This window comes from Hevea brasiliensis, chromosome 5 (assembly GCF_030052815.1).
Source record: "Hevea brasiliensis isolate MT/VB/25A 57/8 chromosome 5, ASM3005281v1, whole genome shotgun sequence".
Taxonomy (NCBI): Eukaryota; Viridiplantae; Streptophyta; class Magnoliopsida; order Malpighiales; family Euphorbiaceae; genus Hevea; species Hevea brasiliensis.
The window spans coordinates 3,755,471-3,781,180 of record NC_079497.1 but is presented as its reverse complement, the minus strand read 5'-3'; the positions used below and the strand labels follow the sequence as shown (position 1 = coordinate 3,781,180).

Sequence of the window (25,710 nt, the reverse complement as noted above, 5' to 3'; positions counted from 1 at the left end):
AAAAAAAATTCCCTCTACAAAGGATATTTTACCTATCATGTGGAAATCAATAATCAATGGATCTGAATCCAAAAAATTCTGATTTTGGTTTGGCCAAGATTGATGAAGAAAAGAAAAGGCCTCCCCGCCTAATTGATTCTTGTACGCTTTTGACATTAATTAAAATGCTTTGCAAGAGTTTAGTCTATCGAATCGATATGTGACTTAACAGATATAATTGCATACTGAAAAATCAAAATCAACATGGAGAGAGAGGTGTAGAAGCACCTCCTCACTGTATTGAAGCAAATTAATTTTTTTTTAATTATTTGTGAAATTCATACGTGAATTTCAGCTTTTATAGTAAATAGGCGTATTTTTACCCTGTTAATCTATTGATTAAGATTTTATTTCTGAGATCAAACGGTAAGAGAATGACTTTTCCGTCATCGATTTTAATTAACTTTAAAATAAGACGAGTAGGGGTTTAAAGTTTAATTTGAATTAAATTAGATTTTTATTCATATATATTTTTAAATAAGTATTAAAAATTTTATAAATAATTCAAAGGATAAAAGTTCAATCACATTAATCAAGATCAAATTGTATAATACAGAAAAAAAATATTTAAAGTGATCCTAAGCTCAAGAATTAAACAAGCATCCAAAATTTCTTTCTGAGTTACCCATGTTTTCAAAGACGAATGCATGCCTTCAGATTTACTTTTACCTGTTACTTCATCTCTAAGCCATAGTCTATTGTTTGTACAAAGTTCACTGTCAAGAAAAATCAAAGGTTTAATTACGTAGGATGCTTGAATTTGAGGTCTCGAAGAAAGCCAAGCATCAACTGTTGCTTCACAGTGGCTTACAAGCAGCAAATCAAAAAGCATTTACTATAATTCCTATATTATATGCAATAAATATATGTTATATATTCAATTTTAAAAAGATTATGATTACATTTGCATTAAATATAATTGCATGAACATTCCGCAGCATCGCGTGGGTTATTATTTATCATATTCCAATACTAGTTCAAGATTGTTCAATATCTATGACTCTTAGTGACTGTTGTCCCCGAACTTTTCCTGAAGATAGTTTACCACATCCCTATCGAGTTGGAATCCGTTGACAAGAACATCTGGATAAATTGGTGGATTAGACCCAAAGACTGCATTTGCTATTACCAAGACTCCTGGATTTTGGCTATTAAAAGCAGCAACAGCCACTGCATTAGTATTTCCAATATTGAATTGGAAGTGAACGAGACCAATTGGAATTACAAAGGCGTCTCCTGCATTCAAGACTTTGGTGATGAGGCGATACGGCTGATTTGATGTGACAAAACCAGCATAGAGGGTGCCCTCCAAGACTATCAACATTTCAGTTGCCCGAGGGTGAGTGTGGGGTGGGGTTTCGCCTCCATTTGCTGCAAAGTCTATACGAGCCATGGATATGCCAAGAGTGTTAAGTCCTGGTACTGTATCAACATTTAAGAGAGTGATGTTGAATCCATTTTGGTTTGTTGTATTTCTAGGAATATTGAGACCAGAAAATGAGAAATCGTCTGCCGTTACAATCATTGGGTCCTTGCAGAAGTTTCCATTGACAAACACTGCATTAAAAAACAAGCTTATATATATTAAAACTAAGAACAAAGAACATGATGACGACATGGACAATTCACTTCAATCTATTTAAAAAAATAATAATAAAAAAAGAAAATAAAAAAGAAAGAGAGCAAAGAAAAGAAAAGAAGCACATACCACCATCTTTGCTGCCATTGATGGCTACACAAAAGTCCTGAAGAGGGCTAGGGTCATAGGCAAAGACATACGAGGTAGACAAAACCAGAAGGAGAAAAGCAACAAGGAAATGAGCTCCTTTCATTTTTTTTTTTTAATCTTTCTCTAGCTTGCTATAACTTAGAGTGCTTGAAGTGTGTTGGAGATGAGAATTCTTGCATGGAAACAAATGAATTTATAGATGGAAGCCATTGAACTAGTCTATGTTTCTTTCTTTGTTTATTTCCTTAATATGCTTAATTGCAGTAATATAGCATTGGTATGGAACTCTTTTTTTTTTCCCTTCCTCATCTTTTTAGTAATTATAATTTCATTGTCAGATAAATTTGAAAATTATTATCACCAATGATTTATATATATATATACTTTTTAAAATGTTTTAGTCATTTCATCATTAAGATACTAGCTTGAAAAAAATTATCTCATACAATCAATTATATATGCAATGGATAGATTTTGACTGTTAATAATAATAAAATTTATATATAATTAAGATCAATGACTATAATAAAAATGTTGTATGTATAAAACTAATAGTTGTATTTTAAAATTTTTCATTTACTTGATGCATGAATGCATATATGTTTCAAGAAATTATTAATTTAAAAGTTTAAATTTATAGATAAAAGATAAGAATAATTTTACATCTTTTAACAATATCTATTATTACAAAACTTGATTTTTTTGGTCAAGAAAACAATGAATTGTATAAAATATAATTTGGCTCTTCAAATTTTTCATAAGATGTTTGTGCAGTTCAATAAAGTAAAGGAAAGCACAACAATTTGATATAGCACTCAATTAGGGAATAATTATATATAAAGAAAAACATTTTTTTATATATTTTTTTTAAATTTTAGCCCATATCTCATTTGTAGTTTTTTATATATAACCATTTGTAGTTTAATTGATTCTTGGAAAAAAAAGCCACAAACCTTGAAAGCTTTAATATTCTACGGACTGTAAATTAAAAAAAATTAATTAATAATTTCTAAATTAATTCAAAATTGGCATTCAATCAAATTCTATTAATCAATGAGAACAAATAAATTAATCCAATCTTTTATAACTTTTGATATAGTACGCTCCAAAAGTCTAAATGAGTCGTCAAAAACTTTGAATCCTTTGGATCGGTTTCAATTTAGTTTTGTCATTTAGGGTATCTATGCAAGGTGTTCGGACAAGACATATAGTATTCAAATAAGGTATAAGATGTTCAAACAAAGCACGAGGGGTTTGAATAAGGCGTAGGAAGCTCACAAGTTGGATACAAGCTGTAGGGTGTGCTATTTTTCCATTGAGAATGTTATTTGATAATGAGTTGTGTTTCCACAATATATGAAAGAAAGCAGTTGAATATGAGTTGGCAAGATTCCGGATATAGTAGAAAGGCATTATTATCCCTTCCCTTATAAAAAGGAGTCATGATAATAGCCAATACACACGATCTATTCCTTTCATATTTTCAATATCCATTTTCTTCTAAAACACTTACTTGAGTATTGAAGTAGCTTTACTTAGGCCACCCACCTCATATCCTTTTTCTTTGCAGATTATACAAAGATCATTGATTGACCTGAGAATCACGGACAACATCATGTGACGGTTGACCATGCAACACCATTTCAAGAATCCTTCCTCTTCTATTAGCAAAAGAAAGAGCTAAAATAATTATCTCTCCTATTCCTGTTATTTGTAATAACCAAATGTTTCATTCAAGCTAAAACACTAATGTAAAACCTGTAAAATAAGTAGAGGTGGCAAAATGGATTGGATTAATCAGTAACTAAATTTGAATTCGATTTATTTTGAATTTGGGTTATTTTAATTTTTTTTATTTATTCAAGTCAGATTATTTTTTAATATTCAGATTATTTATCAGATCATTGCATAAAAAGAATTTTAAATCAATTCGTAAAATGCCATTTAATTATTTGAGATTAAAATGTTAATTTTTTAGAGAAATAATCTTAATCATTTAATTCTCGAATCAGCTTCAATTCATACCAATAAAGAAATTACGTGTCATAGGTAAAATTACTAGATTGAGTTAAAAGTTTTCATCTCTAAATCAATTACCCTTTTCATCCCATTTAAAGTGATATTTTTTAAAATAGAAAAATTATCCCCTTTTTTGGCCTTTCCAGAATATATATATATATATATATATATATATATATATATATATATATATATATATATATTTTTTTTTTTTCATTTTTATCATTGTTTATGATTGTCCCAATGCTTTTTTTTTTCTTTATCACATTTCTCTATTATAATTAAATATAAAAATATTTTAATCAATGATTAATATTTTTTCTAAATGTGAGATTATTCAATTATTTCTTAAATTGTTGTAAAAAATCCTAAAAAGTATTTGAAATGTCAGAGGGAATAGCATAATAAATATGTTAATAACAAAGTTTAAATCTAACGATAACAAATGATTAAAAATTGAAATCCAAAATTGAAAATTCATCAATTTCACGAGATTATGGCGCACAGAGTTCAGAATTACCAAAAAAAAAAATCAATTGTCTCCTGGAATATATCATGGATGATGAACCTTTCAGACTCTCATCGGAGATGTATCTGCTATATATAGCTATATCATGCATTTTATAGTTTGTATAGGTTTCTGCTAATATATATATATAAAGAGAGAGAGGTTACTTTTGGATTTTTATTATCGGCCTCATAATTGTTAAACTTTTATTTGAGATATAAGCTGTCCAAAATAGCAACCCGACGCGATGTATTTGTATGCAACTTAATAAAAAGTGAAGGAGAAGAAACTAGGGAATTACTCAAAGAAGGATGGTTTTCATATCATCTGAAAATCCACCTTCTTTTAGGAATCCACTCTTAACATCTCTAAGTCTCTAACATAATGGATCCTCACCTAGACTCGCCTTTTTTGGATTATTTCATGTTGAGGTGATATATAGACAATGGCATTTCTTGTCAATACTATATGCATCTACTAAGGATAAATTAAGTTTGTAGTATTTGAATTTAAGAGTTTGTAATAGTATAGTATTTAAATTTTAATTTGTAACATAGAATTCCTCCAACTTTAATTTAGGTAGCACAAAAGCATTTATAACCTATAATTATTGGTTTCTAAGTTACAAAAGTTGATCTAACACATTAAAATAAAAAAATAAAATAAAATGTCTTAAATACCCTCCAATAGAAATCTATTCATCTTCCTCACAAAGTTCATCTCTTTTTTTTTTTCTCTGATGTGGTTTGTTTTTTTTTTTTTTCTAATCTTATGTTTATAATTGAATACATTTGTTGATTTTTTTAATTGAAATTCTGAATTTTATTGTTGATTCTTTAATTGAAATTCTGAATTTTATCGAAAAAGTTTATTATTTTGATTTGAGAAATTTGTTTGTGGATTGAAAATTTTGTTATTATTGATTTGTCAATAGACGATGAAAAAATTTTTCATTGTTGATGCGAAGAGAGAGTAACGGGGAGAAAGAGATTGAAGAGACAAGGACGAGGGAAGAATAAGGTTTAGGTGGGAAAGAAAACTTGTTTGTTTCTTGAGAAAATAGAAGATGGAAAATGGAAGAAGATCAGCGATTTGACATTGAATCAGAGGGAAAGGTTGATGGAGAGAGAGAGGGGTAGATGGTGAGGGTATTTAGGTCAATTTTATTATTATTTTTTTGAACTTGATACTACATCATCAAGAAATCTAAAGTTATAAAGACTTTATGTTATCTAAATTAAAGTTAAAAAAGGTTTTATATTACATATTAAAATTTAAGTATTACGTAATTACAGACTTCTAAGTTAAAATATAATAATTCTAAGCGCAGTTAGAAAATTGCATCTAAAAGTTTCATCCAATAATCATTGAAGTTAACGTCATTGAACTATCCTCACATCAAAACAATGATTAGTGATAAGCCTTACGTTTCAAAATACAATTAATTCCAAACATTGTTACAAGGCTCAAACTAATGATATATATGCAACATACAACATATCAACTTGGCATTATTTTGTTGCAACCATGATGGGATTATCAGAAAGAAGAAATTTTCCAAATGATGGACCAACATATAAATGGAGAGAAGCACAGTAAGCATAAAGCATCCTCCTTATTAGTATGTTACAAACCCATGAGATGATTATCAAAACGAGGAAATTCATCATCAATAACAATGTCAAACAAGACTATATATATTGTTAAGTTGAATTAACCCAATTTTGATTTTGAAGATTGACCACCAAACCATTGTTAAGATGGAATGCCTTGGTGAGAACATCAGGTTAATAGATGGTTTGGATCCAAATTGGGCATTTGCTTCTCTACTACTCCAGGATTTTGGCTTCCCAATGCTGCTATAGCAACTGCCGGAGTTTTACCTATGTTCCACTGGTGAACTAGTCCAAATGGAAAAACAAAAACAGCTACGCTCATCAACTGCAAGGGAAAAGTCTCCTTCAATAAAGAAAAGGATTCCCTCTATAAAGGAAAAATTTACCTGTTTAAAGAATGATAAATTTCTCTATCGTTCACAAACGATAAGAAAAAAATCCCTCCACAAAGGAAATTTTACCTATCATATAGAAATCAATAGTCAATGGATCTGAGTTCAAAGAATTCTGATTTTGGTTTGCCAAGATTGATGAAGAAAAGAAAAAGCTTCCCGCCTAATTGACTACTTACACATTTAACATTAATTACAACACTTTAACAGAGCTTAATCTATCGATATGTGACCATTGGAAAGGGAGAGAGAGCGAGAGCACTTAACAGATATTCTTGCATACTGAAAAATCAAAATCAACATGTAAAGAAGCGTAGAAGCACCTCCTCACTTTATTACTGCAAATTGAGGTAATTAACGATCAATCATATGTGCTAGTACTAGTTCAAGATTGTTCCATGTCTATGATTCTTAGTAGCAGAACTGTTTCTGAATATAGTTCATCACATTCTTATCCACTTGGAATGCCTTAACAAGAACATCTGGATTAATTGGTGGATTAGACCTGAAGACTGAATTTGCCATTGTGATGACTCTTGTTAAATTTGGAGAGGGTGTTTGTTGAGAAAATGAATCGGGCCTAACTCTACCCCGAAAGCTAGTTAATGTTCAAATCTTATATATAACTCAAATATCTCATTGTGGGATAACTGTATTAATCAAATTATAATTTAATTCATTTTAATTCAAGTGATTAGATTGTTTTAGACATTAAAATGACTATCGATATTATAATCTAATCACTTATCTTTACCATTTCATTTTTATACTTTATTAATGTTGGGATCTACACTTCTGGATTTTGGCTACTCAAAGCAGCAAAAGCCACTGCATTGGTGTTTCCAATATTGAACTGGAAGTGAATGAGGCCAATTGAAAATACAAAAACGTCTCCTGCATTAAAGACTTTGGTGATGAGGCGATTTGGGTTTCATGTGGCAAAACCAACATAGAGGGTGCCCTCCAAAACTTGTGGGTTTCAAGTGGATAAGATTTCAGTTGCACGAGGGTGAATATGGGGTGGGTTTAAGCCTCCACATGGTGCAAAGTCTATACAACCCAAGGATATGCCAAGAGTGTTAAGTCCTGGTATTTTATCGACAATTAAGAGAGTGACAATGGATCCAACTTGGTTTGTTGTATTTCTAGGAATATTGAGACCAGAAAATGAGAAATCATCTGTCGTTACAAGCATTGGGTCCTTGCAGAACTTTTCATTGACAAACACTGCATAAATAAATAAATAAATTAATTAATTAATTAAAAAGGCTTATATATATCATGACATGACGATGACATATTGACATTTTACTTCATTTTATTTATTTATTTTAATAAAGAAGCGCATACCACCATCTTTGCTGCCATTGATGGCTACCCAGAAGTCCTGAAGATCAATGGCAAGGACATACGAGGAAGACAAAACCAGAAGGAGAAAAGCAACAAGGAAATGAGCTCCTTTCATTTTTTTTTTTTTTTTAATATTTCCCTAGCTTGCTGTAGCTTGAAGTGCTTCAAGTCTGTTGGATATGGGAAACAAATGAATTTATAGATGGAAGCCATTGATCTAGTCTATGTTGTCTCTGGAGGTACCTAATCGGACTTAGTCTGCAAGTGTCATGTTCTGTTTTTAATTTCACCAATGAACCATTCTAAAACAACTAAACATTTTTTTTCTTGGATTATTTTCTTAATATGTTTAACTGCAGTAATATAGCTCATTGGAACGCAACTGGTCTTATAAGTAATAGTAATTATAATTTCATTCTAGGCAGATAATTTCGACAATTATCATCGTCAATGATTTATAATGATATTTAATAATAAGAAAACAATCTTATGTTTAAGAGATCAGTTGAGAGAGAGAGAGAGGTACTTAACATACATATATGTATCAAACAAAGGATTAACTTGGCATTGTTTTGTTACAACCATGATTTGATTATCAGAAAGAAGAAATTTACCAAATGATGGACCAACATAAAAATGGATAGAAGCACAGAAATCATCCTCCTTATTAATATGTTACAAACCATGAGATGATTATCAAAACGAAGAAATTCATCATCAATAACAACGTCAAATAAGGCTATATATATATATATATATATATATATATATATATATATATATATATATATGTTGTTAAGCTGGATTAACCCAATTTTGATTTTGAAGATTGACCACCAAATCTTTGTTAAGATGGAATGCCTTGGTGAGAACATCAGGATTAATAGATGGTTTGGATCCAAATAGTGCATTTCCTTCAGTAATTACTCCAGGATTTTGGCTGCCCAATGCTGCTATAGCAACTGCAGGAGTTTCACCTATGTTCAACTGGAAGTGAATTAGTCCAAATGGAAAAACAAAAACATCTCCAGCTTGTAGAATTTTGCTGAATAGGAGATGATCTGGATTGGCTGTCACAAAACCAGCATAAAGAGTCCCCTCCAGGACTGTGAGAATCTCTGCCGCTCGAGGGTGGTGGTGGGGAGGGTTTAGACCACCATTTTCTGCATAGTCAATACGAGCTAACGATAATCCATTAGTATTAAGTCCTGCTATCATATCAACATTTAAAAGAGTGACATTTACTCCAAGTTGATTTGAGGTGTCTCTAGGAACATTAAGCCCTGAGAAGAAGAAATCATTTGCTGTGACCTTGGTTGGATCCTTGCAAAATTTTCCATTCACGAAGGCTGCAAGAACCAAGAAAGAAGAAAATATTATATTTATTATCATCCAAGGAAATAAAAAATTGAAATTAAGGATGCTGAAAACGAAAGCATTGACCACCAAACTTTGTGTCATTTATTGCTACACAGAAGTCCTGAAGAGGTGCAGGGTCATGGGCAGTGGCAAATGAGAAAGCCAAAGCCAAGAAGAAAAATGCTACTACGAGGAAATTATTAGCTACTCTCATCACTATATTCTTAGCCTGTCTATGAACTTATTAAATTCTTATTCTTCTAGTACCGGTGTTGCTGGGTTGTGAGGGTTGAGAAATCTCGCATGATAAATATGGCTATTTATAGATAAGATCATGAGTGTTTCCCAAATTAGCTAGCCAGCTAGTCTTGGTTTTTGATCCCTACACGAAAACTTAGAAGACAACACCTCCCTAAAATCTTCACTAATTTTCCCTTTTTTTTTTAGCTCAGTCAACCATTCAACCATTCCTCTTCATTTTCTATTCAATTTAATTATTCAGGAAGTTAGATAATTTGAATCCCGAACCGGGACTTATGACCAATAAAATCCAAAACTACAGCAATCCTTTAAAAATTTATCAATTGTGGGGATGAATTTCAATAATATAGCCAACCAATTTCTCTCTCTAGAACATGTTTATGATCCCTGTGCTCTTTGTTATGTACTAAAGGGAAAATGTTGGGAAAGTAATTTTGTAGGGGAAAAAAACCTGACTGGTACAGTTGGTTCCAATTATTGAACTTCATAACTGCTATTAATGAATGGTAGATGTCAGTATTTGCAAGTTGCAACAAGCTCAATTACCAAAACAGTTTTGTATATATCAGTACATATTAAGCTAGCCTGAAAATCAATGTTAGTAAAACCTAATCATACATGGCCTGATCTCAAATCATGTATTTGATGTTCAAAAAAGCAAAAGAGGCTCGGAAGGGACAGTGGAGAAATAAGTTTTTTTATACAAAAAATGGAAGTTTGCAGAGGGGATGGCAGATAATTTGCCAAGAAAATTAAAAAAGCTATGATTTCGAGATCTAATAGAAGTCCCTGGAACTTACAGAGAGAACATTTTCTCTGGTTTATTGTTTGGATGATCCCAAAAAAAAAAAAAGGATATATTGCACTCTTAAGTTTAGCCTAGCGATAAATATAATGTCTAAAGTTTTGAGATGGGGAGTCATGAGGAATTCAATTTTGGTGGACATCAACTTGGCAATTGCACACAAGGAAATCCATGTTGGCAATGTAATCTAAGCAGTTTCAAGATTCCTCTCATTAGTTTATAATGTAATCACTCTTCGCCTCAGGTGTAATGTTTCTTTCTATTCTCTCTCTGTAATTTATTTCAAGTGCCTAGTTCGCTAGCTACTAGGCTTTCTTTGACATTTATCAAGCCCTTAATTACTTCTTGAATCAAAGAGAATGCATTCTTGGAAATTTCTTGTGTAAGCTTAGTCCATTGTAAACTCAATATACAACATTCCACTATAACTTATATGTAAAAGAGATGATACTTACATATTTATGTCTTGTGTTTATATATGATAAATTAAATTTAAATAAAACTTTTTCCATACTTTCAATACTATTCTCCGTCTTGTTCATTTGATAATTAATTTAATCATTTACTTTCACTTCTAAGAAAATTGCAAAAGAAAATAGAATACAAGCAGCCAACGTTTTCTTTTTTTAATTCTAACTATAAAGGGTTTACATTACATAATAATTTTCTTTTTTTGAATTTTTTTTAATTCAAAATGAAGATAGCTGGGATAAAGTAAATAAAGAAAAATAACACTTGCTCTTTTTAAACGCAAGGGAAAATTTTCCTTCAATAAAGAAAAAAATATCCTCTATAAAGAAACATTTACTGTTTCAAGAACGATATGTTTCTCTATCGTTCATAAATCATAAATGACAAGAAAAAAAAATTCCCTCCACAAAGGAAATTTTACCTATCATGTGGAAATCAATAATCAATGGATCTGAATCCAAAAAATTCTGATTTTGGTTTGGCCAAGATTGATGAAGAAAGAAAAAGGCCTCCCTGCCTAATTGATTCTTGTACGCTTTTGACATTAATTAAAATGCTTTTCAAGAGTTTAGTCTATCGAATCGATATGTGACTTAACAGATACAATTGCATACTGAAAAATCAAAATCAACAAGGAGAGAGAGGTGGAGAAGCACCTCCTCACTGTATTACAGCAAATTAATTTTTTTTAATTATTTGTGAAATTCATACGGGAATTTCAGCTTTTATAGTAAATAGGTGTATTTTTACTCTGTTAATCTATTGATTAAGATTTTATTTCTGAGATCAAACGGTAAGAGAATGACTTTTCGGTCTTCGATTTTAATTAACTTTAAAATAAGACGAGTAGAGGTTTAAATTTTAATTTGAATTAAATTAGATTTTTATTCATATATATTTTTAAATAAGTATTAAAAATTTTATAAATAATTCAAAGGATAAAAGTTCAATCACATTAATCATGATCAAAGTGTATAATACAGAAAAAAAAATATTTCAAGTGATCCTAAGCTCAAGAATTAAACAAGCATCCAACATTTCTTTCTGAGTTACCCATGTTTTCAAAGACGAATGCATGCCTTAAGATTTACTTTTACCTGTTACTTCATCTCTAAGCCATAGTCTATTATTTGTGCAAAGTTCACTGTCGAGAAAAATCAAAGGTTTAATTACGTAGGATGCTTGAATTTGAGGTCTCGAAGAAAGCCAAGCATCAACTGGTGCTTCACAGTGGCTTACAAGCAGCAAATAAATAAGCATTTACTATAATTCCTATATTATATGCAATAAATATATATTCAATTTTAAAAAGATTATGATTACATTTGCATTAAATATAATTGCATGAACATTCCGCAGCATCGCGCGGGTTATTATTTATCATATTCCAATACTGGTTCAAGATTGTTCAATATCTATGACTCTTGGTGACTGTTGTCCCCGAACTTTTCCTGAAGATAGTTTACCACATCCCTATCGAGTTGGAATCCGTTGACAAGAACATCTGGATAAATTGGTGGATTAGACCCAAAGACTGCATTTGCTATTACCAAGACTCCTGGATTTTGGCTATTAAAAGCAGCAACAGCCACTGCATTAGTATTTCCAATATTGAATTGGAAGTGAACGAGACCAATTGGAATTACAAAGGCGTCTCCTGCATTCAAGACTTTGGTGATGAGGCGATACGGCTGATTTGATGTGACAAAACCAGCATAGAGGGTGCCCTCCAAGACTATCAACATTTCAGTTGCCCGAGGGTGAGTGTGGGGTGGGGTTTCGCCTCCATTTGCTGCAAAGTCTATACGAGCCATGGATATGCCAAGAGTGTTAAGTCCTGGTACTGTATCAACATTTAAGAGAGTGATGTTGAATCCATTTTGGTTTGTTGTATTTCTAGGAATATTGAGACCAGAAAATGAGAAATCGTCTGCCGTTACAATCATTGGGTCCTTGCAGAAGTTTCCATTGACAAACACTGCATTAAAAAACAAGCTTATATATATTAAAATTAAGAACAAAGAACATGATCACGACATGGACAATTCACTTCAATCTATTTAAAAGAAATAATAATAAAATAAAATGCGAAAGAAAGACAGCAAAGAAAAGAAAAGAAGCACATACCACCATCTTTGCTGCCATTGATGGCTACACAAAAGTCCTGAAGAGGGCTAGGGTCATAGGCAAAGACATACGAGGAAGACAAAACCAGAAGGAGAAAAGCAACAAGGAAATGAGCTCCTTTCATTTTTTGTTTTTAATCTTTCTCTAGCTTGCTATAGCTTAGAGTGCTTGAAGTGTGTTGGAGATGAGAATTCTTGCATGGAAACAAATGAATTTATAGATGGAAGCCATTGAACGAGTCTATGTTTCTTTCTTTGTTTATTTCCTTAATATGCTTAATTGCAGTAATATAGCATTGGTATGGAACTCTTTTTTTTTTCTTCCCCATCTTTTTAGTAATTATAATTTCATTGTCAGATAAATTTGAAAATTATTATCGCCAATGATTTATATATATATATATATATACTTTTTAAAATGTTTTAGTCATTTCATCATTAAGATACTAGCTTGAAAAATTATCTCATACAATCATCATATATGCAATGGATAGATTTTGACTATTAATTATAATAAAATTTATATATAACTAAGATCAATAACTATAATAAAAATGTTGTATATATAAAACTAATAGCTGTATTTTAAAATTTTTCATTTTCTTGATGAATGAATGCATAAATGTATCAAGAAATTATTAATTTAAAAGTTTAAATTTATAGATAAAAGATAAGAATAATTTTACATCTTTTAACAATATCTATTATTACAAAACTTTATTTTTTTGGTCAAGAAAACAATGAATTGTATAAAATATAATTTGGCTCTTCAAATTTTTCATAAGGTGTTTGTGCAGTTCAATAAAGTCAAGGAAAGCACAACAATTTGATATGGCACTCAATTAGGGAATAATTATATATAAAGAAAAACATATTTTTTTATATATTTGTTTTAATTTTAGCCCATATCTCATTTGTAGTTTTATATATGAAACCATTTGTAGTTTAATTTGATTCTTGGAAAAAAAACATTAATTATTGATAAGAGCAACCACAAACCTTGAAAGCTTTAATATTCTACGGACTGTAAATTAAAAAAAAAAACATTAATTAATAATTTCTAAATTAATTCAAAATTGGCATTCAATCAAATTCTATTAATCAATGAGAACAAATAAATTAATCCAATCTTTTATAACTTTTGATATAGTACGCTCCAAAAGTCTAAATGAGTCGTCAAAAACTTTGAATCCTTTGGATCGGTTTCAATTTAGTTTTGTCATTTAGGGTATCTATGCAAGGTGTTCGGACAAGACATAGGGTATTCAAATAAGGTATAAGATGTTCAAACAAAGCACGAGGGGTTCGAATAAGGCGTAGGAAGCTCACAAGTTGGATACAAGCTGTAGGATGTGCTATTTTTCCATTGAGAATGTTATTTGATAATGAGTTGTGTTTCCACATTATATGAAAGAAAGCAGTTGAATATGAGTTGGCAAGATTCCGGATATAGTAGAAAGGCATTATCCCTTACCTTATAAAAAGGAGTCATGATAATAGCCAATATACACGATCTATTCCTTTCATATTTTCAATATCCATTTTCTTCTAAAACACTTACTTGAGTATTGAAGTAGCTTTACTTAGGCCACCCACCTCATATCCTTTTTCTTTGCAGATTATACAAAGATCATTGATTGACCTGAGAATCACGGACAACATCATGTGACGGTTGACCATGCAACACCATTTCAAGAATCATTCCTCTTCTATTAGCAAAAGAAAGAGCTAAAATAATTATCTCTCCTATTCCTGTTATTTGTAATAACCAAAATGTTTCATTCAAGCTAAAACACTAATGTAAAACCTGTAAAATAAGTAGAGGTGGCAAAATGGATTGGATTAATCAGTAACTAAATTTGAATTCGATTTATTTTGAATTTGGGTTATTTTAATTTTTTTTTATTTATTCAAGTCAGATTATTTTTTAATATTCAGATTATTTATCAGATCATTACATAAAAAGAATTTTAAATCAATTCGTAAAATGCCATTTAATTATTTGAGATTAAAATATTAATTTTTTAGAGAAATAATTTTAATCATTTAATTCTCCAATCAGCTTCAATTCATACCAATAAAGAAATTACGTGTCATAGGTAAAATTACTAGATTGAGTTAAAAGTTTTCATCTCTAAATCAATTACCCTTTTCATCTCATTTAAAGTGATATTTTTTAAAATAAAAAAATTATCCCCTTTTTTGGCCTTTCCAGAAAATAAAAAAATTATCCCCTTTTTTGGCCTTTCCATAAAATAAAAAAAATATATATATTTTTTCATTTTTATCATTGTTTATGATTGTCCCACTGCTTTTTTTTTTTTCTTTATCACATTTCTCTATTATAATTAAATATAAAAATATTTTAATCAATGATTAATATTTTTTATAAATGTGAGATTTTTCAATTATTTCTTAAATTGTTGTAAAAAATCTTAAACGTCAATAACAAAGTTTAAAATAACGATAATAAACGATTAAAAAAAAAAAAAAAAAAAAAAAAAAAAATCAATTTCACGAGATTATTATGCACAGAGAGTTCAGATTTAAAAAAAAAATCAATTGTCTCCTGGAATATATCATGGATGATGAACCTTTCAGACTTTCATCAGAGATGTATCTGCTATATATAGCTATATCATGCATTTTATAGTTTGTATAGGTTTCTGCTAATATATATATATATAAAGAGAGAGAGGTTACTTTTGGATTTTTATTATCGGCCTCATAATTGTTAAACTTTTATTTGAGATATAAGCTGTCCAAAATACCAACCCGACTCGATGTATTTGTATGCAACTTAATAAAAAGTGAAGGAGAAGAAACTAGGGAATTACTCAAAGAAGGATGGTTTTCATATCAACTGAAAATCCACCTTCTTTTAGGAATCCACCCTTAACATCTCTAAGTCTCTAACATAATGGATCCTCACCTAAACTTGCCTTTTTTTTGGATTACTTCAAGTTGAGGTGATATACAGACAATGGCATTTCTTGTCAATACTATATGCATCTACTAAGGATAAATTAAGTCTGTAGTATTTGAATTTAAGAGTTTATACTATTACGGTATCTAAATTTTACTTTGTACTATAAACTTTCTCCAACTTTAATTTAGGTAACATGAAAGCATTTATAACCTAAGTTGATCTAACACACTAAAATTTAAAAAAAAAAAATGAAATGTCTTAAATACCCTCCAATTGAAATCTATTCATCTTCCTCACAAAGTTCATCTCTTTTTTCTTTTTTTTTTTCTCTGATGTGGTTTGTTAATTTTTTTTTTTTTCTAATCTCGTGTTTATAATTGAATACATTTGTTGATTTTTTTAATTGAAATTCTGAATTTTATTATTGATTCTTTAATTGAAATTCTGAATTTTATCGAAAAAGTTTATTATTTTGATTTGACAAATTTGTTTGTGGATTGAAAATTTTGTTATTATTGATTTGTCAATAGAGGATGAAAAAATTTTTCATTGTTGATGCGAAGAGAGAGTAACGGGAGAAAGAGAGGGAAGAGACAAGGACGAGAGAAGAATAAGGTTTAGGTGGGAAAGAAAACTTGTTTGTTTCTTGAGAAAATAGAAGATGGAAAATGGAAGAAGATCAGCGATTTGACATTGAATCAGAGGGAAAGGTTGATGGAGAGAGAGAGGGGTAGATGGTGAGGGTATTTAGGTCAATTTTATTATTATTTTTTTTAACTTGATACTACATTATCAAGAAATCTAAAGTTATAAAGACTTTATGTTATCTAAATTAAAGTTAAAAGGGGTTTTATATTATATATTAAAATTTAAGTATTGCGTAATTAACTGCGTGCAGTTAGAAAATTGCATCTAAAAGTTTCATCCAATAATCATTGAAGTTAATGTCATTGAACTATCCTCACATCAAAACAATGATTAGTGATAAACCTTATGTTTCAAAATACAATTAATTCCAAACATAGTTACAAGCCTCAAACTAATGATATACATGCAACATACAACATATCAACTTGGCATTATTTTGTTACAACGGTGATGGGATTATCAGAAAGAAGAAATTTTCCAAATAATGGACCAACATATAAATGGAGAGAAGCACAGAAAGCATCCTCCTTATTAGTATGTTACAAACCCATTAGATGATTATCAAAACGAGGAAATTCATCATCAATAACAATGTCAAACAAGACTATATTTATTGTTACGTTGGATTAACCCAATTTTGATTTTGAAGATTGACCACCAAACCTTTGTTAAGATGGAATGCCTTGGTGAGAACATCAGGATTAATAGATGGTTTGGATCCAAATAGGGCATTTGCTTCTGTACTACTCCAGGATTTTGGCTGCCCAATGCTGCTATAGCAACTGCAGGAGTTTTACCTATGTTCCACTGGTGAATAAGTCCAAATGGAAAAACAAAAATAGATACCCTCATCAACTGCAAGGGAGAGTTTCCTTCAATAAAGAAAAGGATTCCCTCTATGAAGAAAAAATTTACCTGTTTCAAGAATGATAAATTTCTCTGTCGTTCATAAACGATAAGAAAAAAGTCCCTCCACAAAGGAAATTTTACCTATCACATAGAAATCAATAGTCAATGGATTTGAGTTCAAAGAATTCTGATTTTGGTTTGCCAAGATTGATGAAGAAAAGAGAAAGCTTCCTGCCTGATTGACTACTTACACATTTGACATTAATTACAACGCTTTAACAGAGCTTAATCTATCGATATGTGATCATTGAAGAGGGAGAGAGAGAGAGAGAGAGGGAGCACTTAACAGATATTATTGCACACTGAAAAATCAAAATCAACATGGGAAAGAGGCGTAGAAGCACCTCCTCACTTTATTACTGCAAATTGAGGTAATTAATGATCAATCATATGTGCTAATACTAGTTCAGGATTGTTCCATATCTATGATTCTTAGTAGCAGAACTGTTTCTGAATATAGTTCACCACATTCTTATCCACTTGGAATGCCTTAACAAAAACATCTGGATTAATTGGTGGACTAGACCTGAAGACTGAATTTGCTATTGTGATGACTCTTGTTAAATTTGGAGAGGGTGTTTGTTGAGAAAATAAACCGAGTCTAATTCTGCCCAAAAGTTAGTTCAAGAGGATGAAATTTGTTCAAATCTTATGTATAGCTCAAATATCTCATAATGAGATAACTATGTTAATCAAATTATAATTTAATTCATCTTAATTCGGATTTATATAAGTGATTTGATTATTTTATACATCAAAATGACTATCAATATTATAATCTAATCACTTATCTTTACCATTTCATTTTTATACTTTACTAATGTTGGGATTTACACTTCTAGATTTTGGCTACTCAAAGCAGCAAAAGCCACTGCATTAGTATTTCCAATATTGAACTGGAAGTGAATAAGGCCAATTGAAAATACAAAAACGTCTCCTGCATTGAAGACTTTGGTGATAAGGCGATTTGGGTTTCATGTGGCAAAACCAACATGGAGGGTGCCCTCCAAAACATGTGGGTTTCAAGTGGATAAGATTTCAGTTGCACGAGGGTGAATGTGGGGTGGGTTTAAGCCTCCATGTGGTGCAAAGTCTATACGACCCAAGGATATGCCAAGAGTGTTAAGTCCTGGTATTTTATCGACAATTAAGAGAGTGACAATGGATCCAACTTGGTTTGTTGTATTTCTAGGAATATTGAGACCAGAAAATGAGAAATCGTCTGTCGTTACAAGCATTGGGTCCTTGCGGAACTTTTCATTGACAAACACCGCATAAATAAATAAATTAATTAATTAAATAAATAAAAAGGTTTATATATATTATGACATGACGATGACATATTGACATTTTACTTCATTTTATTTTTTTATTTATTTTAATAAAGAAGCGCATACCACCATCTGTGCTGCCATTGATGGCTACACAGAAGTCCTGAAGATCAATGGCAAGGACATATGGGGAAGACAAAACCAGAAGGAGAAAAGCAACAAGGAAATGAGTTCCTTTCATTTGTTTTTTTAATCTTTCTCTAGCTTGCTGTAGCTTGAAGTGCTTCGAGTGTGTTGGAGATGAGAATTCTTGTATGGGAAACAAATGAACTTATAGATGGAAGCCATTGAACTAGTCTATGTTGTCTCTGGAAGTACCTAATCGGACTTACTCAGTCTGCAGGTGTCATGTTCTGTTTTTAATTTCACCAATGAACCATTCTACAACAACTACACATTTTTTTTCTTTGTTTATTTTCTTAATATGTTTAATTGCAGTAATATAGCGCATTGGAACGCAACTGGTCTTATAAGTAATAGTAATTATAATTTCATTCTAGGCAGATAATTTCGACAATTATCATCGTCAATGATTTATAATGATATTTAATAATAAGAAAACAATCTTATGTTTAAGAGATCAGTTGAGAGAGAGAGAGAGGTACTTAACATACATATATGCATCAAACAAAGGATTAACTTGGCATTGTTTTGTTACAACCATGATTTGATTATCAGAAAGAAGAAATTTACCAAATGATGGACCAACATAAAAATGGATAGAAGCACAGAAATCATCCTCCTTATTAGTATGTTACAAACCATGAGATGATTATCAACACAAGGAAATTCATCATCAATAACAATGTCAAACAAGACTATATATATATATATATATTGTTAAGCTGGATTAACCCAATTTTGATTTTGAAGATTGACCACCAAATCTTTGTTAAGATGGAATGCCTTGGTGAGAACATCAGGATTAATAGATGGTTTGGATCCAAATAGTGCATTTCCTTCAGTAATTACTCCAGGATTTTGGCTGCCCAATGCTGCTATAGCAACTGCAGGAGTTTCACCTATGTTCAACTGGAAGTGAATTAGTCCAAATGGAAAAACAAAAACATCTCCAGCTTGTAGAATTTTGCTGAATAGGAGATGATCTGGATTGGCTGTCACAAAACCAGCATAAAGAGTCCCCTCCAGGACTGTGAGAATCTCTGCCGCTCGAGGGTGGTGGTGGGGAGGGTTTAGACCACCATTTTCTGCATAGTCAATACGAGCTAACGATAATCCATTAGTATTAAGTCCTGCTATCATATCAACATTTAAAAGGGTGACATTTACTCCAAGTTGATTTGAGGTGTCTCTAGGAACATTAATCCCTGAGAAGAAGAAATCATTTGCTGTGACCTTGGTTGGATCCTTGCAAAATTTTCCATTCACGAAGACGGCAAGAACCAAGAAAGAAGAAAATATTATATTTATTATCATCCAAGGAAATAAAAAATTGAAATTAAGGATGCTGAAAAGGAAAGCATTTACCACCAAACTTTGTGTCATTTATTGCTACACAGAAGTCCTGGAGAGGTGCAGGGTCATAGGCAGTGGCAAATGAGAAAGCCAAAGCCAAGAAGAAAAATGCTACTACGAGGAAATTATTAGCTACTCTCATCACTATATTCTTAGCCTGTCTATGAACTTATTAAATTCTTATTCTTCTAGTACCGGTGTTGCTGGGTGTGAGGGTTGACAAATCTCGCATGATAGATATGGCTATTTATAGACAAGATCATGATTCTTTCCCAAATTAGCTAGCCAGCTAGTCTTGGTTTTTGATCCCTACACGAAAACTTAGAAGACAACACCTCCCTAAAATCTTCACTAATTTTCTCCTTCTTTTTTTTTTTTTAATTTCAATTCCAAATATATATATATATATATATATATATATATATATATATATATATATATGTATATATATATATATGCATGCGGCACACGAAAAAGATTGGCTGCAAGAAACAAATCATTATCTGTTAATTCTCATATGTTTGTCAACTGCAATCCCTATTGATGGGTTTCTAATCATAACTCCTCTTTTTAGCCAATAGAAGACAGAGTCAGTCAACATTCTATATAAAATTAAAATGCTTGAAAAGTAATATAACTATAACATCAACCATTCCTCTTCATTTTATATAATTTATATTAATATGTATATGCGTATGCAGCCCACGAAAAGGATTGGCTGCAGGAATATATATATATATATATATATATATATATATATATATATATATATATATATATATATATATATATGCGCATTCAGCACACGAAAAAGATTGGCTGCAGGAAACAAATCATTATCTGTTAATTCTCATATGTTTGTCAACTGCAATCCCTATTGATGGGTTTCTAATCATAACTCCTCTTTTTAGCCAATAGAAGACAGAGTCAGTCAACATTCTATATAAAATTAAAATGCTTGAAAAGTAATATAACTATAACATCAACCATTCCTCTTCATTTTATATAATTTATATTAAACCACACCAAAATTAAAATGCTTGAAAAGTAATAACATTTCATATTATCAGATTTCATAGATAAAATATTATTACTTATATTTAAAGACCTAAAAAATTAATGATTAACACTGTATTTATGTGCTATAATAAGTCGATATAGGTTATCTATATATTAAAGATAAATCATTAATTTACACCAAAATCTGTTAAAAAAAAAATACCATTTACGTGTACCAGAAGCCTACGAGGAGCCAGCTAAACTAATTAATCCTAAAAAATTTAAAATGTTTGCTTGTATTTCCTTGTGTCTTTCCTCAATTATTGATTGCATATTCCGTGGAATAGCGACCAACTAATACTTTATTAGTTTAGAGGCTGCTGCAGCCAAAGGTTGAAATGGAAAATTCTGACGGATTTTTTTACCGGCTAAAAAGTACTCCATCATTCAAAATAAAATTAATGTACACTAATTCTAATATAAAATTAGCTTGATTATATAATATCCAGGAATCAAAATAATGCATTAGTTTGATCAACACGAAAATAAGCAAATCTCAACAAAATTCAGCTGCAATGCCTCACCACCAAAGCATTGAGTCATTGAACTAAAACAACATGGTGATAAAACCAAACCTCTCACTAATAAGTGAGGATTGCCTTCCCTGTAGTCTGAACAGGGGCAAAACTGACAGAAGCTTTTAAAGTTTGATTATGAGCATGCTTGGGGAGGCAGACGTGGCAAATTTTGGCTAAAAGCCAACCTCTCATGCCAGGATCACTGACAACCCCTTTACTTGCTTTTCTCATTCTTATAGGTATTTTCATTCCAGATATGAGCTAAGATGCATTAACAGACCTGCTAATCTACACGCAGAGAGGAGAAACAAAAGCCATGTCCCTGAATGATAATATGAATTTTTTCCACTTGGTTTCTATACAATAGTAATTTGTTCATCAATTTCCACGAAATATGATGCTTACATTCCCTCAAAAATAAAATTTTATAGTTTTAATGTAATGACAGAGAAATCAAAATTTTCAGCAGAATACAGTTTCAATCCCATTTAGACCTTCAAGTCCCCAACTTGGCAGCAAGCGTTGCCCAGTCATCCAGTTCAAAATCCATGTTATTTTCCTTTTTCATTTATGTAAATTATTAGTTATTTTCCTTTTTCTTTCACATATGCATTTCAGAAATAAATAGCTTTCTGAAATTATTTGTATGAGCCAAACTGTTAAAAGAAGCTAAATTTTCAAATGATTTATCAAATTTTACCCATTTTTATTTTTAATTTTGACCTATTTTAAATTTTTGTGTCAATTTTGATCAACACCAAATTTAGGGAATTTGGTAGCTAATGCGGCGAATGACATTGCTAAAATATTATTATTTTAGATAGTGTTACTAACCTAGCAACTGATTAAAACATTGTTGTTTATATGACAAAAATATTATGATTTTATATTTTTTGTTTACATTGCATAAATTTTGATAATAAAAAAAGTGAAACGCTTTCAATTTTTGTCAATTTTAGTAAATTTTTTTATTTGATTTATTTTAATTATAGTCAACTGACTAATTCTAAACTTAATAAAAAATTAATGTGTTATTATTTAATGTAATTATAAAAATTAATAGTTATGTAACATAATATAATAAAAAATCATTTTTCTTCTATCTCTTTTTTATATTTACTTAAAATGTATTTAAGAAATTTATATATTAAAATAAATAAAATTTTATTATATTTTTTAAAAAATATAATTTCATATAAAAATATCAATAATAACAATAATAACCATTTTAGCACATATTTAATTTATAAGCAATATATGGATGGATTATATCTATATGTATATATATTATTAAGTGACGTGACGTTAGATGAGAGGAGAGATAGAGAGAAAGGCGAGTGGAGGGTGGGGGAGAGAAGTAATTAGGATAGTAAAATAATTAAGAACATCCATATAATTTTCCTTTTTCTTTTATGTAAATTGTTAGTTATTTTCTTTTTTTTTTTTAATTTTTATTTCAGAAATAAATGGCTTTCTGAAATAAATTTTTTAGATCAAACTATTAGAAAAAAGTCAAACCTTTATGTGAATTATCAATTGTAGTTAATTTTTTATTATTAATTTTAATCTAATTTTAAATTTTTATGTCAATATTTGCTAAATAATAAATTTGAAAATTTTGGACGCTAAAATGATAAATGATGTGACAAAAAACATTATTCTTTTAAATGGTGTTGTTGATATAACAACTGATTAAAATATTATTATTGACGTAATAAAAATATTATTATTTATGTAATTTTATTGACGTATCATAAACTTTGATGATAAAAAAATAAATATTTATTTTATTTTCATCAATTTTACTAATTTTATTTGATTCATTTTAATCATGTCAATTGACTAATTTTGATATAACTTAATTAAAAAAATTAATATGTTATTAGTTGTTACAATAAAAAAAAATACTATTTATATAAAATAATATAATAAAAAATAATTTTTACTTTTTATTTTTCATAATAATAACAATAATTACTATTTTAACATATATATAATTTATAATCAACGTTTGAGTGTACATGTTATTGAGTGACGTTAGATGGGATGAGAGACACAAATAAGGTAGGTGGAGGGTGGGGAAAAAAATTAAGAAAGTAAAATAATTGAGAACGTTCATGTAATTTTCATTTTTCATTTATGTAAATTATTAGTTATTTTCCTTTTTCTTTCACATTTCCATTTCATAAAAAAATAGCTTTCTGAATTAATTTTTCTGGACTCAAAAAAGCAAAAGAAACGCAAAAGCAGATTAATAGTTGCGTTTGCAGTTTGGCCACCTCAATTTCCTCTGTTTATGTTATTTGGCAAGCTGAGAATCCGGGAAATCTGAATTCTGAAATTTGAATTGCCTTTCTCCTCCTGGATTCAGGCTTCTTCCTGTACCTTTCTCCATGAATCCCAATCCCAATCCCTATCACTACCTCTCCCCTTATCCCCCTCAAAACCCTAACCCTACCCCTAATTTCTTCTTCCACCCTGTTCCCCAAGTCCAACCCCCTCCACCACCACCACCACCACAAATTCCTCTGACCACCGCCACTCCGATTCCCGATCTCTCTACCTCGCTTTCGTCTCTCAAGGACCTCATTTCTCTGTCTCACCAAACCTTCACTTCCTTGTCTTCTCTCCTCCATCCCAAAACTAGCTCTCCAAAGCCTGAAAATGTTAGCCATGTTTCCTGCCCCTACAACCCTCACCACCGCATGCCACCAGAGTCGCTCTTTCGCCATTCTCTTCGCTGTCCATCTCCTCTCTTTGAAGGCCCCACTTCTCTTATTGACTCTCTGCATTACCCAAAAACCTTAAACCTCCAAAACCCCGACAAAATTTCATTGCTCAGCCAGTTGAGGACTCCAATAATTCTGAACTTTGCTCGTCTTTAGATGGCTATTTCAACGAGTTTGGTTCCAATTTCTTTTACAAAGATTGCCCAGGTGTTGTTAACTTCAATGATTTAGACAACTCAAATAAAATGTTTACATTACCTGGTGTTTTATCAGTAGAATGTGCAAATTTTGTTGATAGTAGAGAGAGAGATATTAAGTCGTTTGACAAAAATGGGCTTAGAATTTTGCCATCAGATTTGTGGGCGATTAGGAGAGAAGTTGAGGGTTGGGTTGACTATCCTAGTGCATACTCATGTGGTGTTTTTTGTTCCAATTTGCAGTTAAATGCAATCAAAGTTAGTGACTTGAGGAGGTGGGTCATTGCCAATTCTCCACGTTATGGGGTGGTGATTGATGTTTATATGAGGGATCATGTATGTGTGCTTTTTAGGCTTTGTTTAAACGCAATTAGAAGAGAAGCTTTGAGTTTTATTGGTCATGGTATGAATATGAAAACTTTGAGTTATGACTGTCCAGTTTTGGGTCAAGTTTTGATGTGGATTGCTTCTCAGCTTTCTATTTTGTATGGTGAAATGAATGCGAAGTGCTTTGCTATTCACATTTTTGGGCAATGTGTATTAGAGGCTGTTAATGGGGTGTTGTTTCCTGGGAGTTTGATTTGAAAGAAAGATCAACAGAGTTGGATGCTAACGATAGTGGCCTGAGAGATGTTAAATTTGGAGAACCTCTTGAAGGAAGTATAGAGTCTAAAGTAGGTAACGAAGTGGATGAAAGTACTGATGTAGAGGGTATTTTTGTGTCCCAAGTGGCAACTGAAATATTCGGTTTCAAATTCGCATGTTTCAAAATAAATTAAAAACCAAATATGATGTTCGTTTCAATTTCTGAAACCGTTTTCAAACTGCTATTCCGTTTCAAATTTAGAAATCAAATTATTTCAGTTTCAAACTCCGTTTCAATTTAGAAATCGATATTTTTTGTTTTAATTTATTTAAAACGGATTTCTATTTCAAATCGATTTTTAAATTGTGAAGAAAAATAAAACACTAATAATTCGGTTTTTAAATAGAAACGGAAATTCCGTTTCAAATCCGTTTGTAAAATTTTTTGCTGTTTAGATTAAAAATAGAAATTTGTTTCTAATCCTTTTCAAATTATTAGGAAAATATTTATTTTTTTTATTTAATACATTATTTCCTACATTGAAGCATATAGTATAATATTAATTTTAAATGTTCAATATCACAATATTTATAATATCAGGCTATCAAATATCAAATATCAATCAATATTATACACAGATATGACAGTGAAGT

General features: G+C 30.6%; 4 protein-coding genes and 3 pseudogenes across 4 annotated transcripts; 1 reads left to right on the top strand and 6 right to left on the bottom strand.

The window, feature by feature from the left end:
* Window positions 1–874: 874 nt before the first annotated feature.
* LOC110648712 (germin-like protein subfamily 1 member 20) lies at window positions 875–1,884 on the bottom strand. The gene is made up of 2 exons (XM_021803035.2): window positions 1,748–1,884; window positions 875–1,596 (listed from the first exon to the last, which is right to left on the bottom strand). The coding sequence occupies exons 1-2, from the start codon at window positions 1,869–1,871 to the stop codon at window positions 1,043–1,045; spliced, it is 678 nt and encodes a 225-aa protein (XP_021658727.2). The 5' UTR covers window positions 1,872–1,884; the 3' UTR covers window positions 875–1,042.
* Window positions 1,885–6,077: 4,193 nt separating this feature from the next.
* On the bottom strand, window positions 6,078–7,768 carry LOC110648709 (germin-like protein subfamily 1 member 7; annotated as a pseudogene).
* A 680-nt stretch (window positions 7,769–8,448) lies between these two features.
* LOC110648708 (germin-like protein subfamily 1 member 16) lies at window positions 8,449–9,275 on the bottom strand. The gene is made up of 2 exons (XM_058147819.1): window positions 9,097–9,275; window positions 8,449–9,002 (listed from the first exon to the last, which is right to left on the bottom strand). Exons 1-2 carry the CDS (start codon window positions 9,224–9,226, stop codon window positions 8,449–8,451), a joined length of 684 nt encoding a protein of 227 aa, XP_058003802.1. The 5' UTR covers window positions 9,227–9,275.
* Window positions 9,276–11,826: 2,551 nt separating this feature from the next.
* Window positions 11,827–12,844, bottom strand: LOC110648705 (germin-like protein subfamily 1 member 20). The gene is made up of 2 exons (XM_021803030.2): window positions 12,677–12,844; window positions 11,827–12,527 (listed from the first exon to the last, which is right to left on the bottom strand). The coding sequence occupies exons 1-2, from the start codon at window positions 12,798–12,800 to the stop codon at window positions 11,965–11,967; spliced, it is 687 nt and encodes a 228-aa protein (XP_021658722.1). The 5' UTR covers window positions 12,801–12,844; the 3' UTR covers window positions 11,827–11,964.
* Window positions 12,845–16,868: 4,024 nt separating this feature from the next.
* Window positions 16,869–18,673, bottom strand: LOC131180037 (germin-like protein subfamily 1 member 11; annotated as a pseudogene).
* A 659-nt stretch (window positions 18,674–19,332) lies between these two features.
* LOC110648702 (germin-like protein subfamily 1 member 16) lies at window positions 19,333–20,160 on the bottom strand. The gene is made up of 2 exons (XM_058146641.1): window positions 19,988–20,160; window positions 19,333–19,893 (listed from the first exon to the last, which is right to left on the bottom strand). The coding sequence occupies exons 1-2, from the start codon at window positions 20,108–20,110 to the stop codon at window positions 19,333–19,335; spliced, it is 684 nt and encodes a 227-aa protein (XP_058002624.1). The 5' UTR covers window positions 20,111–20,160.
* A 3,715-nt stretch (window positions 20,161–23,875) lies between these two features.
* On the top strand, window positions 23,876–25,265 carry LOC110648703 (U11/U12 small nuclear ribonucleoprotein 48 kDa protein-like; annotated as a pseudogene).
* The last annotated feature ends 445 nt before the right edge of the window (window positions 25,266–25,710 follow it).